The sequence below is a fragment of the Pan paniscus genome, chromosome 2 (genome assembly GCF_029289425.2).
Source record: "Pan paniscus chromosome 2, NHGRI_mPanPan1-v2.0_pri, whole genome shotgun sequence".
NCBI lineage: Eukaryota > Metazoa > Chordata > Mammalia > Primates > Hominidae > Pan > Pan paniscus.
The window spans coordinates 106,625,213-106,641,708 of record NC_085926.1 but is presented as its reverse complement, the minus strand read 5'-3'; the positions used below and the strand labels follow the sequence as shown (position 1 = coordinate 106,641,708).

The window sequence follows — 16,496 nt, the reverse complement described above, 5'->3', positions numbered from 1 at the left end:
ATTCCTACAGAATATTTTTTGCTAAATACAGGATTCATGGTTCTGCTCTTTTCTTTCGGTAATTGAATAAACTGCCACTTCATTCTGGCCTTCATGGTTTCAAATGAAAAATCTGTTGTCATTCAAATTACTGTTCTCATAAGTAATGTTTTTCTCCGCCTGTTTTCAAGCCTTTTCTTTGTCTTTTGTTTTCAGAAGTTAAGTTATGATGTGTCTTAGCATGGATCTGAGTTTTTGCTATTCGGGGTTCACTTAGTTTCTGAATTTGTAAATTTATACATTTCATCAAATTTGGGGAAATTTCAGTATTTCTTTGAATACTTTTTCAGTCTCTCTCTCATTCTGCTCTCTTTTTGAAATTCCAGTGACAAGTACTTTAGCTCTTTTGTTATTGGCTCAAAGGTCCTTTAGACTCTTTTTAATTTTTTTCTCCCAGTCTATTTTCTCTTTGTTCTTCAGATTGAGTTCATTCTATTCATCTGTCCCCAAGTTCACTGATTCAATCCTCTGTCATCTCCACTTTACTAGTGATTATATCCAGCAAGTTTTAATTTCAATCACTGTATTTTCTAGTATATAATTTTCATTCTTTATTATAACTTATTTCCTTACTGAGATATTCTAGGTTTTCATTTGTCTCAAGATTATTCAATTTTGTTGAAGCATTTTTATGATGGTTGCTTTAAAATCTTTGTCAGATAATTCCAATATCTGAATAATATTAATATTGTCATTTGTTGGTCTTTTGCCTTTCTTGTCTGAATTTCCTGGTTCTTGGTATGATCTATGTTTTCTAATGTAGCCTAGATATTTTGATTATGAGACTCTGGGTTCTATTTAATCTTCCTATTTTTAGCAGGCAGTCTCCTGTTGAGGTATAATGTAAAAGCCAAGGAGGTGTGTATGCATGGCTTTGCACTGAGCTCTACCAAAAGCACCCCAGGAAAAGTGGGCACTGACTCACACTGCCTCAATGCAGACGAGAGATGTACAAGTTCAGCTCCCCTCCCAGTCCAACTGACACCTTCCCATGAAAGTGGAGCACCAGCTCACACTGCCTTTTTGCCTCCAAGTGGAATATAAGATCAGCTCCTTGCTGGGCCCTGCTGACATTAGGAAAGGAGAAAGCAAAAGACTGACAATACTTTGTTGCTGCAGGGTGGAGGCAGAAGTTCAGCTCCCTGTTGTGCCCTTCTGGCACCAGCTGAGGGAAGGGGGGAAAAGGGAATGCCAACTAGCCCCATGGGTGAAGACTTAATTCCTAGTGAGAGGGAGTAAGGATGAAGCCTAGTATTGATTAGTTTTGTCTCAGACTGGCTTAAGTAACATTGGTGCTGGGTAGCAGCAGAGGTTCAGCTTTCAGCTGGACCACACTGACACATCCTGGCAGAGGAATTAAAGCACTGTCTCCTTCTCCCCAGTGGAACTTGGAAGTCAGCTGCTTGCTTAGTACTGCCAACACTACCCCAGCAGGAAAATAAGATTGCTGCTACTTACTTATGTTAGGTAGGAGAATCAGCATGTACTGCCTACTTCCAAGGGGTGGTGTGGGGCCACTGGTGTGTGGCTGCAGTAGGGTGGGTATTGTCAAAAAGCCTTTCTATTGTTATAATTTCCTTTTACTGATCCTTTGGCTAGAAGGGACAGGCTTTTCTAGAGTTTTTCTCCCCCTGTGCTTATTAGCAATTCCAGGTTGAAGGCTTCTGCAGTGTCCCGAGATATATGGGAGGCAAAAGAGAAAATTTACTGCCAGCTCATTCCTCAAGTCTCAATGTCTTTAGACAGCATGCTTTCTTATTCCGTCTTCTAGAGTGTTCCTATGCTTGTCTGTTGTGCTATATCCAGGGTGTTTAAGTTTCAAGAAGAAACAGCTGTGAGGAATAGGACTATACATTTTGGTGGACCTGGAAGTCTCTGTTTTATGTAATTTTATCCTTACATGTTAATCTACACTCTCCATTAGATCATAATGAATGTCTCACACATCTTGGTATCTTCTACATGTGCCTTCCATAAGTTTTCTAGTATAGTAGGCCCTTGATAAATGTTTGGTGAATGCCCAACACGAAATGTTCATTTTGTGAAGACATATGCATCAGCAAAAGTGGACTGCTTATAGCCTGAAGCATGTAAGAGTGCATGGGTCAGCGGTAAAGAGTTGCGGAGGGATATCTTCAGATGGAAGAGAGGTAGCTCATCTGCATTGATGGCAATGCTTTTCTAATCTTTGATATTATATGACATATTTCTGGACTGGTCATCCCCTTTAGGCTAAAAGATGAAGTTTTGAATGCTGAAGTACAGTTTCTTTTTTTTTTTTTTTTTTGAGACAGAGTTTTGCTCTTGTTCCCCAGACTGGAGTGCAATGGCACGATCTCGGCTCACCGCAACCTCCGCCTCCTGGGTTCAAGCGATTCTCCTGCCTCAGCCTCCCGAGTAGCTGGTACTACAGGCATGCGCCACCATGCCTGGCTAATTTTGTATTTTTAGTAGAGATGGAGTTTCTCCATGTTGGTCAGGCTGGTTTCGAACTCCCAACCTCAAGTGATCCACCCGCCTCAACCTCCCAAAGTGCTGGGATTACAGGCATGAGCCACCGCATCCGGCCTAAAGTAAAGTTTCTTAAGTGATTGCAGCCAGCTTCGTTTGTCTAAGTTTTCTTAAGTCCTCATAGCCTTCTGAACTTGAAGGATCTCTCTAACTCTAGTCAGGGTAAGTCTGACAATGTTTGTGAGTGAAATTATGTTGTCAGAACTATGGTACCTAGTTCTTCCTGATAACCCCTTCATGTAGTAGATACAATATATGAGAGAAAAATTAAGACCTAAATCTCTGGCAAATATTTCCCCAATTTATAAGAAATATCTTGGACTCCCCACTCAAAGACATTCGAAGCACTTTTCTATTCTCCCTATCAGCATTCTAGAAACTGCAATGGATTTTAAACTAGACTTCTTGGATGGCTGGTGTCTTATGGTATTACTGTTTATTAAAATAATGTGCTACAAACTATGCTACTATTTAAACAAATACAGGTTGGAAGCAGTGATTAGTACAAAAAGAACAAAGAAGGTTACTAATTTTTCCCTAAGTCAGTCAGAATTTTTGGTCTGAAGGCATTTAATACTTCAGGTTTAGGAGAAAAGAGATTGGGGTAAGGGGGGAAAGAGTCTCTCCCAGTCAAACAAACAAACAAAAAGATTTGTTTTCAATCTCGCAGGCTTAGAACACAAATGAAAGACCAACATAAAAATACACTCAACTGATTCCTTGGTGTCTTTAAGGAATGTACTCATATACTATATAGAAACAGCCAATCATTGGTCACATTTTTACAAATTAGAGTCATGACCTGAAAGTTAATTATCTTTCTCATGTAATTCTATTATTTTCACACTTGTTCAGCCAATACATGAAAAGCTTGATATATAGTGTGAGCAGCTGCTTATTTCTCAATCCAGTTGGCAAGACAAAAATATGGTTGGTTTTTAAACAAGTGCAGTCGTGTGGTTGGAGTTCCTAATGTGTAGTCACAGTGCCACCTAGTGGTTATGCAGGGATTAACTATTAAAGATACTGTTTATTACGGCGCAGAATTTCCCTTTATCAAAAGATTTACACTTACTTGGAAACCTTATTGATTCCAAAAGCAACTTGTTGATTAAGAGATGCGATAATTTTGTCTTTCTTTTTAATCTGCATTTGGTTTTCTTGCCACCGAAAAGTCACTGTTCTCAACTGTCTTTTGAAATCCTGATCAATAAAAAATATTATTTCAGATAATTATGTTCAAGTCACCAGAAATTGAAAGAAAAAAGCAAACTAAGTTCTTTTCAAACAGAAAGCACCAGTAAGTTTAATATTTGAAATGCTTCTCACTTCCATCAGATCTAATGGCAAAAATACTTACTTCACACTGATAGTGCAATTTATAAAGCTGCCTTTGACGAGCAAGCCTTTCCTTTTCAGTTTCTCCACAGTCTGTAGTTACTTTGCCAGCTGAGCCCTATTGAGCACAGGAAATATGCATGTATTATTTTCCTCAAAAAAAAAATTTTAGTTATTTGAAAGGGATTTAAAGTTGCCATCTAACTCCTTTCATGTTTTTTGTCTCAAGTCAAACACTCAATTTAGATAACCCACCTCCCCTCAATTACAGCATTTAATAAACAGTACCAGTTACTTGCCTGTTGCTGCTACTGCTGGATACCACTACCTGCATGCTTACCATTTCTTTTTTTTTTATTATACTTTAAGTTTTAGGGTACTTGTGCACAATGTGCAGGTTTGTTACATATGTATACATGTGCCATGTTGGTGTGCTGCACCCATTAACTCGTCATTTAACATTAGGTATATCTCATAATGCTATCTCTTCCCCCTCCCCCCACCTCACAACAGTCCCCGATGTGTGATGTTCCCCTTCCTGTGTCCATGTGTTCTCATTGTTCAATTCCCACCTATGAGTGAGAACGTGCGGTGTTTCGTTTTTTGTCCTTGCGATAGTTTGCTGAGAATGATGGTTTCCAGCTTCTTCCATGTCCCTAAAAAGGACATGAACTCATCATTTTTTATGGCTGCATAGTATTCCATGGTGTATATGTGCCACATTTCCTTAATCCAGTCTATCATTGTTGGACATTTCGGTTGGTTCCAAGTCTTTGCTATTGTGAATAGTGCTGCAATAAACATACGTGTGCATGTATCTTTATAGCAGCATGATTTATAATCCTTTGGGTATATACCCAGTAATGGGATGGCTGGGTCAAATGGTATCTCTAGTTCTAGATCCCTGAGGAATCGCCACATGGACTTCCACAATGGTTGACCTAGTTTACAGTCCCACCAACAGTGTAAAAGTGTTCCCATTTCTCCACATCCTCTCCAGCACCTGTTGTTTCCTGACTTTTTAATGATTGCCATTCTAACTGGTGTGAGATGGTATCTCATTGTGGTTTGGATTTGCATTTCTCTGATGGCCAGTGATGATGAGTATTTTTTCATCTGTCTTTTGGCTGCATATATGTGTTCTTTTGAGAAGTGTCTGTTCATATCCTTTGCCCACCTGTTGATGGGGTTGTTTTTTTCTTGTAAATTTGTTTGAGTTCATTGCAGATTCTGGATATTAGCCCTTTGTCAGATGAGTAGGTTGCAAAAATTTTCTCCCATTCTGTAGGTTGCCTGTTCACTCTGATGGTAGTTTCTTTTGCTGTGCAGAAGCTCTTTAGTTTAATTAGATCCCATTTATCAATTTTGGCTTTTGTTGCCATTGCTTTTGGTGTTTTAGACATGAAGTCCTTGCCCATGCCTATGTCCTGAATGGTATTGCCTAGGTTTTCTTCTAGGGTTTTTATGGTTTTAGGTCTAACATTTAAGTCTTTAATCCATCTTGAATTCATTTTTGTACAAGGTGTAAGGAAGGGATCCAGTTTCAGCTTTCTACATATGGCTAGCCAGTTTTCCCAGCATCATTTATTAAATAGGGAATCCTTTCCCCATTTCTGTTTTTGTCAGGTTTGTCAAAGATCAGATAGTTGTAGATATGTGGCATTATTTCTGAGGGCTCCGTTCTGTTCCATTGGTCTATATCTCTGTTTTGGTACCAGTACCATGCTGTTTTAGTTACTGTAGCCTTGTAGTATACTTTGAAGTCAGGTAGCGTGATGCCTCCAGCTTTGTTCTTGTGCCTTAGGATTGACTTGGCAATGCAGGCTCTTTTTTGGCTCCATATGAACTTTAAAGTGGTTTTTTTCCAATTCTGTGAAAAAAGTCATTGGTAGCTTGATGGGGATGGAATTCAATCTATAAATTACCTTGGGCAGTATGGCCATTTTCACAATATTGATTCTTCCTACCCATGAGCATGGAATGTTCTTCCATTTCTTTGTATCCTCTTTTATTTTGTTGAGCAGTGGTTTGTAGTTCTCCTTGAAGAGGTCCTTCACATCCCTTGTAAGTTGGATTCCTAGGTATTTTATTCTCTTTGAAGCAATTGTGAATGGGAGTTCACTCATGACTTGGCTCTCTGTTTGTCTGTCTGTTATTGGTGTATAAGAATGCTTGTGATTTTTGCACATTGATTTTATATCCTGAGACTTTGCTGAAGTTGCTTATCAGCTTAAGGAGATTTTGGGCTGAGACGATGGAGTTTTCTAGACATACAATCATGTCATCTGCAAACAGGGACAATTTGACTTCCTCTTTTCCTAATTGAATACCCTTTATTTCCTTCTCCTGCCTGATTGCCCTGGCCAGAACTTCCAACACTATGAATAGGAGTGGTGAGAGAGGGCATCCCTGTCTTGTGCCAGTTTTCAAAAGGAATGCTTCCAGTTTTTGCCCATTCAGTATGATATTGGCTGTGGGTTTGTCATAGATAGCTCTTATTATTTTGAGATACGTCCCATCAATACCTAATTTATTGAGAGTTTTTAGCATGAAGGTGTTGTTGAATTTTGTCAAAGGCCTTTTCTGCATCTATTGAGATATCATGTGGTTTTTGTCTTTGGTTCTGTTTATATGCTGGATTTATTGATTTGCGTATGTTGAACCAGCCTTGCATCCCAGTGATGAAGCCCACTTGATCATGGTGGATAAGCTTTTTGATGTGCTCCTGGATTCAGTTTGCCAGTATTTTATTGAGGATTTTTGCATCGATGTTCATCAGGGATATTGGTCTAAAATTCTCTTTTTTTGTTATGTCTCTGCCAGGTTTTGGTATCAGGATGATGCTGGCCTCATAAAACGAGTTAGGGAGGATTCCCTCTTTTTCTATTGATTGGAATAGTTTCAGAAGGAATGGTACCAGCTCCTCCTTGTACCTCTGGTAGAATTCGGCTGTGAATCCATCTGGTCCTGGACGTTTTTTTGGTTGGTAAGCTATTAATTACTGCCTCAATTTCAGAGCCTGTTATTGGTCTATTCAGAGATTCAACTTCTTCCTGGTTTAGTCTTGGGAGGGTGTATGTGTCGAGGAATTTATCCATTTCTTCTAGATTTTCCAGTTTATTTGCGTAGAGGTGTTTATAGTATTCTCTGATGGTAGTTTGTATTTCTGTGGGATCGGTGGTGATATCCCCTTTATCATTTTTTAATGTGTCTATTTGATTCTTCTCTCTTTTCTTCTTTATTAGTCTTGCTAGCGGTCTATCAATTTTGTTGATCTTTTCAAAAAACCAGCTCCTGGATTCATTGATTTTTTGAAGGGTTTTTTGTCTCTATCCCCTTCAGTTCTGCTCTGATCTTAGTTAGACTATTTCTTGCCTTCTGCTAGCTTTTGAATGTGTTTGCTCTTGCTTCTCTAGTTCTTTTAATTGTAATGTTAGGGTGTCAATTTTAGATCTTTCCTGCTTTCTCTTGTGGGCATTTAGTGCTATAAATTTCCCTCTACACACTGCTTTAAATGTGTCCCAGAGATTCTGGTATGTTGTGTCTTTGTTCTCGTTGGTTTCAAAGAACATCTTTATTTCTGCCTTCATTTCGTTATGTACCCAGTAGTCATTCAGGAGCAGGTTGTTCAGTTTCCATGTAGTTGAGCGGTTTTGAGTGAGTTTCTTAATCTTGAGTTCTACTTTGATTGCACTGTGGTCTGAGAGACAGTTTATTATAATTTCTGTTCTTTTACATTTGCTGAGGAGTGCTTTACTTCTAACTATGTGGTCAATTTTGGAATAGGTGTGGTGTGGTGCTGAGAAAAATGTATATTCTGTTGATTTGGGGTGGAGAGTTCTATAGATGTCTATTAGGTCCGCTTGGTGCAGAGCTGAGTTCAATTCCTGGATATCCTTGTTAACTTTCTGTCTCATTGATCTAATGTTGAAGTGGGGTGTTAAAGTCTCCCATTATTATTGTGTGGGAGTCTAAGTCTCTTTGTAGGTCTTTAACGACTTGCTTTATGAATCTGGGTGCTCCTATATTGGGTGCATATATATTTAGGATAGTTAGCTCTTCTTGTTGAATTGATCCCTTTACCATTATGTAAAGACCTTCTTCGTCTCTTTTGATCTTTGTTGGTTTAAAGTCTGTTTTATCAGAGACTAGGATTGCAACCCCTGTGTTTTTTTGTTTTCCATTTGCTTGGTAGATCTTCCTCCATCTCTTTATTTTGAGCCTATGTGTGTCTCTGCACGTGAGATGAGTTTCCTGAATACAGCACACTGATGGATCTTGACTCTTTATCCAATTTGCCAGTCTGTGTCTTTTAATTGGAGCATTTAGCCCATTTACATTTAAGGTTAATATTGTTATGTGTGAATTTGATCCTGTCATTATGATGTTAGCTGGTTATTTTGCTCGTTAGTTGATGCAGTTTCTTCCTAGCCTCGATGGTCTTTACAATTTGGCATGTTTTTGCAGTTGCTGGTACTGGTTGTTCCTTTCCACGTTTAGTGCTTCCTTCAGGAGCTCTTTTAGGGCAGGCCTGGTGGTGACAAAAATCTCTCAGCATTTGCTTGTCTGTAAAGGATTTTATTTCTCCTTTACTTATGAAGCTTAGTTTGGCTGGATATGAAATTCTGGGTTGAAAATTCTTTTCTTTAAGAATGTTGAATATTGGCCCCCACTCTCTTCTGGCTTGTAGAGTTTCTGCCAAGAGATCAGCTGTTAGTCTGATGGGCTTCCCTTTGTGGGTAACCCGACCTTTCTCTCTGGCTGCCCTTATCATTTTTTCCTTCATTTCAACTTTGGTGAATCTGACAATTATGTGTCTTGGAGTTGCTCTTCTCGAGGAGTATCTTTGTGGCGTTCTCTGTATTTCCTAAGTTTGAATACAATCTAGCCTGCCTTGCTAGATTGGGGAAGTTCTCCTGGATAATATCCTGCAGAGTGTTTTCCAACTTGGTTGCATTCTCCCCATCACTTTCAGGTACACCAATCAGACGTAGATTTGGTCTTTTCACATAGTCCCATATTTCTTGGAGGTTTGTTCGTTTCTTTTTATTCTTTTTTCTCTAAACTTCTCACTTCATTTCATTCATTTGATCTTCCGTCACTGATACCCTTTCTTCCAGTTGAGTGAATCGGCTACTGAGGCTTGTGCATTTGTCACATAGTTCTTGTGCTGTGGTTTTCAGCTCCATCAGGTCCTTTAAGGACTTCTCTGTATTGGTTATTCTGGTTAGCCATTCATCTAATTTTTTTCAAGGTTTTTAATTTCTTTGCCATGGGTTCGAACTTCCTCCTTTAGCTCGGAGTAGTTTGATCGTCTGAAGCCTTCTCTCAACTCGTCAAAGTCATTCTCCGTCCAGGTTTGTTCTGTTGCTGGTGAGGAGCTGTGTTCCTTTGGAGGAGGAGAAGCACTCTGATTTTTAGAATTTTCAGTTTTTCTGCTCTGTTTTTTCCCCATCTTTGTGGTTTTATCTGCCTTTGGTCTTTGATGATGATGACGTACAGATGGGGTTTTGGTGTGGATGCCCTTTCTGTTTGTTAGCTTTCCTTCTAACAGTCAGGACCCTCAGCTGCAGGTCTGTTGGAGTTTGCTGGAGGTCCACTCCAGACCCTGTTTGCCTGGGTATCAGCAGTGGAGGCTGCAGAACAGCAGATATTGGTAAACAGCAAATGTTGCTGCCTGATCGTTCCTCTGGAAGTTTTGCCTCAGAGGGGTACCCAGCCGTGTGAGGTGTCAGTCTGCCCCTACTGGGGGATGCCACCCAGTTAGGCTACTCAGGGTTCAGGGATCCACTTGAGGAGGCAGTCTGTCCATTCTCAGATCTCAAGCTATGTGCTGGGAGAACCACTACTCTCTTCAAAGTTGTCAGACAGGGACATTTAAGTCTGCAGAGGTTTCTGCTGCCTTTTGTTTGCCTATGCCCTGCCCCTAGAGGTGGAGTCTACAGAGGCAGGGAGGCCTCCTTGAGCTGTGGTGGGCTCCACCCAGTTTGAGCTTCCCGGCCGCTTTGTTTACCTACTCAAGCCTTGGCAATGGCAGACGCCCCTCCCCTAGCCTCGCTGCCACCATGCAGTTTGCTCAGACTGCTGTGCTAGCAATGAGTGAGGCTCCGTGGGCGTGGGACCCTCCAAGCCAGGCATGGGATATAATATCCTGGTGTGCCGTTTGCTGAGACTGTCAGAAAAGCACAGCATTAGGGTGGGAGTGACCCGATTTTCCAGGTGCCGTCTGTCACCCTTTCCTTGGCTAGGAAAGGGAATTCCCTGACCCCTTGCGCTTCCCAGGTGAGGTGATGCCTTGCCCTGCTTCGGCTCACACTCGGTGTGCCGCACCCACTGTCCTGAACCCACTGTCCAACAATCCCCAGTGAGATGAACCCAGTACCTTAGTTGGAAATGCAGGAATCATTCATCTTCTGCATCGCTCACGCTGGGAGCTGTAGACTGGAGCTGTTCCTATTCGGCCATCTTGGCTCCACCCCCCACTTACCATTTCTTTAGCATTTTCTTTGTAAGGGTAACGCTTTTATTGTTGTAAGAACCAAATGACATAGGCAGTCATTATTTCCATTTTAGAGATGATAAAATATTGAGTAACTTGCCCCAAATCACATAGACAGTAAGTGGAGAAGCCTGCATTCTAAGGCAGTCTTAATTGCCCAAACACTTAATTACACTGTATCATCTGAGTTTAATGTTCAACTTATCCACTAGATTGTAAACATTATCCATAGATTGTAGAAACTTTGTCTTAGCATAGCTCTTGACACAATATGCAGGTGATAAATGGGTTTTGAATAAATGAATAAACTTTTTTTAAAGGTATGTGACATTTTAATTCTATCTTTGAGTTCCCATAGTCTCATGGCTATAGAATGAAAACCAGAGATCCCATATTTAAACTGTAGTGTGACATCCAAAGCTAAGAATATGTCATTTCAGTTAAAATGTACATATTCTAATTAGGAGAAAAAAGGTATGACAATTATATGAATGTTGTACTATCAGCCAGGGAATCATTTGCACTAACTGTACCCTTAGACAATGAGTATTCCTACATATTACATACCACTATATTTAAACAGCAGAGCAGGTTATCACTGAATTCTCATTAGTAGGTAAAAAAATTGTTTTTTAAAAAATTATTTCATTTGCTGTTGAGCACTTAAATCATGTTCACATGCCTCTTCACATATAGGTACATCATTCCAAGCAGTGACAACTACCAGGAATGGAGCCAGAAAAAAAAATGATTATACATCAATATTTTCTGTAGACATTTTATGGTAACAATCATATTTAATTTTTAAAAATGAAAGCAGCTTTATATTACAAAACTATTTTTCTCATGACATGTAATCTAGTAGGATTATGCTAGTCTTTTTTTTTCCTTTGTGGTATTCGAAAAACGTTTGCAAGAAATGCATTTGTAATCAACTTTGCCCTATAATTAAAGCCAGGAAATGGTTTGAGGGCTAAAGTGAAGTTTCCAGCTCCTAGGCGTTCTTTTTTTTTCCTTATTCTATTTTCCTTCATATATCCCTCCTTACCTTTTATGCTTTTCTCTTTCTCCTCACAAACAGTATAAACCACTGGGCTTTTCAAAGGGTCATGCTGTTTAAAGAGTCACAGGAAAAACCAGATAACAATAAGAGAAGGCAGGCACCCTCTCTAATCATGCTTACCTGCTCTATCATGTCCAGAATATGCAATTCATCCAGGCTATAGAACTTGTCTTCCGTTGCAGAATCCTCTTGAACATCACTTGCATCATCTTTTATAAGTCTACTGACTGAGTGTGGATTTGCTTGTTCTTTCCTCAACTGCTCTTCCTTTTCTACCATATATGGGCTGTAGTCGTGACATAATCAATGTGAGCTTTTACAATTGTACACTAATTTTCATCTAAGCTATTGCTTCCAAAGTTAGTATTGTACTGGTTTCATAAGATGCTCAGCATTAGAAGGGTTCATGATCAAAGGAAGTTTGGATATTGCTCATACTGAGTCTTTCTTTTGAAGATTCATAATGAATATTAGCATATTTAAAGTAGCACTCAATCAAGGTACCTATTTAATTCTGTTCATGCCACTGTTTTCAAGAATTATGACACTACAGAGTTCACTTTACAAATTATAACTAGTTACATCAGTTGCTTTGGAAAACAGTACTTTCAGAAATATTGGCAAGCATTTCCACATCTGCTATATTATTTTACCATCATAACATTCTTTGTTCCCCCTTAATTTTCTTGACAAGTAGGTTGGTTTAAGCAACTTCAGTGATTAGGTCCAATGTACGTTTAAATGGAGAGTTGAAAACAGCATCATAAAATAGACTGTAAAATGGAGGTTTCTTTTGTAACAGAACTTTTAAAAAGAACTACAGTAACAACATGGATTTCAGTAACTACACTACTAACAGAGACCACTTTAAAAAAATGAAAATACTACATATATATATATATATATATATATATACACACACACAATGGCAATTAACCAATTTCTACACTTTTTTTCTAAAATTTAATTGCATGCTACTGTCCTTTCACTTGGCCTACTACTTAGTAGCTCTAAATTTCCTTCCTAATCTCCTTGAATGGCAACAAGAATAGGAGTATTTTTACTTAGAGTGTGATATGACTCTATTTAACTAGTGAATAGAAACTCTAAGATACATTATTACTTTTTTAGAACACTTTGAGATCTAGAAAAAAATGAAATTAATGCTTGTGGAATAATTCATAAAACACTATATAAGCAGTAATTAGGTATTACTGAGGTATTCTAGAGTGACCCAAACATTCTGAAAAGTTCGATGAAATCAATTGCTTGTGTAGACCACTGATTCTCAAACTCAATTACTTTTCTACACTACCTGAAGAGCTTTTAAAAATTAAATGTTTCTAGGCACCCCTGCAACTGTAAAAGTATAGATGAATTTGTATTTTTGAAAAGCTCACCAAGATTATTCCTAAATTTTTTAAAGTACACTCAGGCATTGCTTAACAACAAGGATACTTTCTGAGAAATGTGTCATTAAGCGCTTTTGTCATAACATATCATAGAGTGTTACTACACAAAACTAGATGGTATAGCCTACTACACATATTGCTCCTAGGCTACAAACCTGTTACAGCATATTACTGTACTGAATATGATAGGCAGTTGTAACACGTAAGTATGTCTGTATTTAAACGTATCTAAACATAGAAAAATTACAGTAAAAATACAATATAAAACACAACATATTGTACACCTGTATAGGGCATTTACCATGAATGCAGCTTGTAGGACTGGACGGTGCTCTGGGTGAGTCAGTGAATGAGAGGTGAGTATTGTATACTACTGTAGACTTTATAATAAACACCACAAACTCAGGCTACACTAAATTTATAAAAAGTAAAGTAATAGCACTACAATGTTATGACAGCTACACCACTACTAGGCAATAGGAATTTTTTAGCTTCATTGTAATTTTATGGGACCACCATCATATCTGAGGTCTGTCCTTGATCAAAATGTTGTTAGGCAGTACAAGACTATACAGTAACAGCATTGAGATAATATAGGAAGATGTTCATATTTCTAAGATGTAAACTGAAGAATGAAGGGATGAAATTACAAGGATGTTTGGGATTGAAAACACTTCAATAAAGAACAAAATGTCAAAGGAAGTATGAAACAAATGTGAAAAACATAAATAATTGTTGAATCAGAGTTATAAGTATATATGTTATTGTATATATACTATTCTCTTTACTTCTGTGTATATTTGAAAATTCTCATTTAAAGACAAAGCTTCCTGGATGATCTGATCATCATCCAGATTTGGATCCACTGTGTAAGCAAAATGAGCAAAGTGATTGATGACATTGTTTCATTTTTATTACGCTATATTTATGGCATATAGACACAGCCTAAAAACAAAACAAAACAAAACTATTGCTCCAGTGGCTCAACTTGTTGCCAAAGAAAGTGAAAACACAACTTAAATGATGAACTATTTTATATACCAAGTGGATCACATCAATTGAAAATATCAACTACAAGTGATAGCTTTAAAGTTAACAAAATATGTTCTTACTGCTGTTTTAAAGATATCTTACTTTATATCCTCAGAATTCTCCAAAGTTACTACTATTCAATTAACAAACTTTTTGGTAAGAATAATGATCTCTTCATTAGACTGTCTCCACCCCTTCCTTCATCTACTACACTGTTATTAATCATGCACAATGCATGCAAAATACAGTGATTATTTTGCCATTAAAATGTTTCCATTAAAGGTTCAAAATTCACTGTGAATAACTGGATTAAAAAAATGCAGGTTAAGTCTTAAAAACAACAAAGCCAAACTTTTTGGTAAAAGGGGTCACTGGGACATAACAAAACTAGACGGTATAGCCTACTACACACCTAGGCTATATGGCATAACCTATTGCTCCTAGGCTACAAACCTAGGAGTGATGCATCCTTTAAAATTAGGTCTTAGTTGAGGTTTGGTCTAGACTACAATGTCTAGACTAAAATACAGTGTAACTACAATGTAGACTATATTTTAAAATGACTCAAGTAGCCTTACAGAAAAATGGTACGGGGTTCTATTCCTCCAAAGCAAATGATAATTAAATGTTAAACGATCATTTAACTTTTTGTTACTTTCTATAAAAAAGCAGCAACTTGTTAATTATTAAGACAAGGAACTATCCTTCTTCTCTTAGTGAGAAAACTTCCCAAAGGAAGGAAGCCTGTGTCATATTAGGAAAGTATGCCTTAAAAATACTAAGAAAAATTTAAAAATTAAATAAACTAATACTTACACTTGGTCTTCTTTTGAGTCTTTATTCTGAAAAATAACATAAGAATTAGTAATCTATATCAACTATATCAAAACAACATACTAGTAATATAATTACATTTAGGTCAGTGTTTCTCAAAAAATTTTTGATCATAACTAAAGAAATATCATGATGTCATATGCACTTATGCATATACTTTTATACCTAAGTATAAAACTGAAATATAAGTTCCATGAAATAAAACTTACTCATATTGTATGTGATGAACTCTAGTATTTTTTTTATTCCTATTTCCTTTTTTTAAAACGGCAGTTGTGATCTACTAAATTGGTCTTATTATCTACTACTGAGTCTTGAAACATGACTTGAAAATCACTGATTCAGATGATAGAGGTGAGTATTGGGGCTGTGTCTGTACGTATTAATATACCTTTAGACACAATGTATATAATTCCAATTTATTTCTACACTAACTACAAGCGTTCTTGAAAACCTATATATAAGGAGAAGTCAGACTGATACATTAAGAATCTCACAGAAAAAGAAGTGTTAAGAAGATCACAATTTGAAAAAAATCTTAAAAGCCCTAAATTTTATGTTCATTAAAATAAAACTATAAAGGCAACATACCAAATAAAGGTAGTATCAATGGCATTTAACATATTAAACTAAGAGTATTACAGTATTACTTTCTACCATCTCTTGCATACAAGAAACTTCAGGGTCTCCTTCTCTACAGATACAATGCTGTATATACGAATTCATTTAGCTTTCTTGTCTGTATACTAAGATTTTTGTGTTTCAGTGTCTGTCCTTATGCTTAATATCCAGTACCAATTTGATTCTATGATTTAGAATTCTTGACTCCTGCCTTTGCTCTAGTGTACTTGAATACCTGAGTTGAAAAGACTTTTGGTTGTTCACAATAAACACATCTAGCATAATGGATTATTTCTCAAATTCCCTTTTGGCTCCTCCCATGACAACTTTATGCCAATGAATATATCAGCCATACGAGGCTTTTTTATATCCAAAAATTTGAGAGCTTGAGCATTACCATATTTTAATTTTATGGCAGTAAAGGCAAGACACACTATATGCCTTTGCAACTTACTTTGGTGGTTTGACAGCTGTGAATTTACTTGGCCAGTTTTATGTAGTATTAGACCCATGACTTACCAATACTTTGGCAAAAATTAAAAATATCATCAAAATAACAAATTAGTTTGTTTTATCAGATAAGAACTGTCTAAAAGTCAGGAAAAATCTCCATACTCATGTCTTTAAAAAATAAAATTTAACTTTCATAACTTTTAAGTAAAATGTTATAATAAATGATTGTTAAATATAACAATGATAGTGATATTTTACTTATCAGATTCGAATATGAATTCTTTTTTAAATCTTGACTTCGTAAGTGTTTTACAAATTTATCTTCATTGTCTTAAGTTTCATTAATGATTACAATTTGTTTACACTTTCAAATGACTAACAACATGGGCTCACCAGATTGTGGTTGGGCAAATATTCTCACTCAATTTATAATATACAGAATATATCAAGATTTTAAATATATTTTTCAGGTTAGAAAACAATTTTTTTCACCACAAAGTTGCATAACATGGTGGTTAGCTATATGCTTGATTAAAAAAAGACATGTGGCTTTCCCTTATAGTTTTCCTAGCAATTAAGAGACTCACTGGTAAAACTGTGCTAGATACTGACTTGTTCATTTTGCAACTGACAAAATCAAAGAAGCAGCAACGCAAGAAGTTTGTATTTGTACCTTTTTGTGCACATTATTGCA

At 37.2% G+C, this 16,496-nt stretch overlaps 1 protein-coding gene across 7 annotated transcripts in view; it reads right to left on the bottom strand.

Annotated features, from left to right (window-relative positions):
* The window catches only part of DZIP3 (DAZ interacting zinc finger protein 3), a 105,055-nt gene that overhangs the window by 28,181 nt on the left and 60,378 nt on the right, over window positions 1-16,496 (bottom strand). For all 7 annotated transcript variants that reach the window (XR_004670658.3, XR_004670657.3, XM_003825061.7 and 4 more), the window contains exons 18-21: window positions 14,711-14,736; window positions 11,571-11,736; window positions 3,911-4,006; window positions 3,626-3,753 (exon numbers count right to left, since the gene is read on the bottom strand). Coding sequence is in view for 5 of the 7 variants with exons in the window: in XM_003825061.7 (XP_003825109.1) it covers window positions 3,626-3,753; window positions 3,911-4,006; window positions 11,571-11,736; window positions 14,711-14,736 (416 nt within the window). In the remaining 2 variants the exon portion in view is untranslated. The remainder of the gene's footprint in view (window positions 1-3,625; window positions 3,754-3,910; window positions 4,007-11,570; window positions 11,737-14,710; window positions 14,737-16,496) is intronic.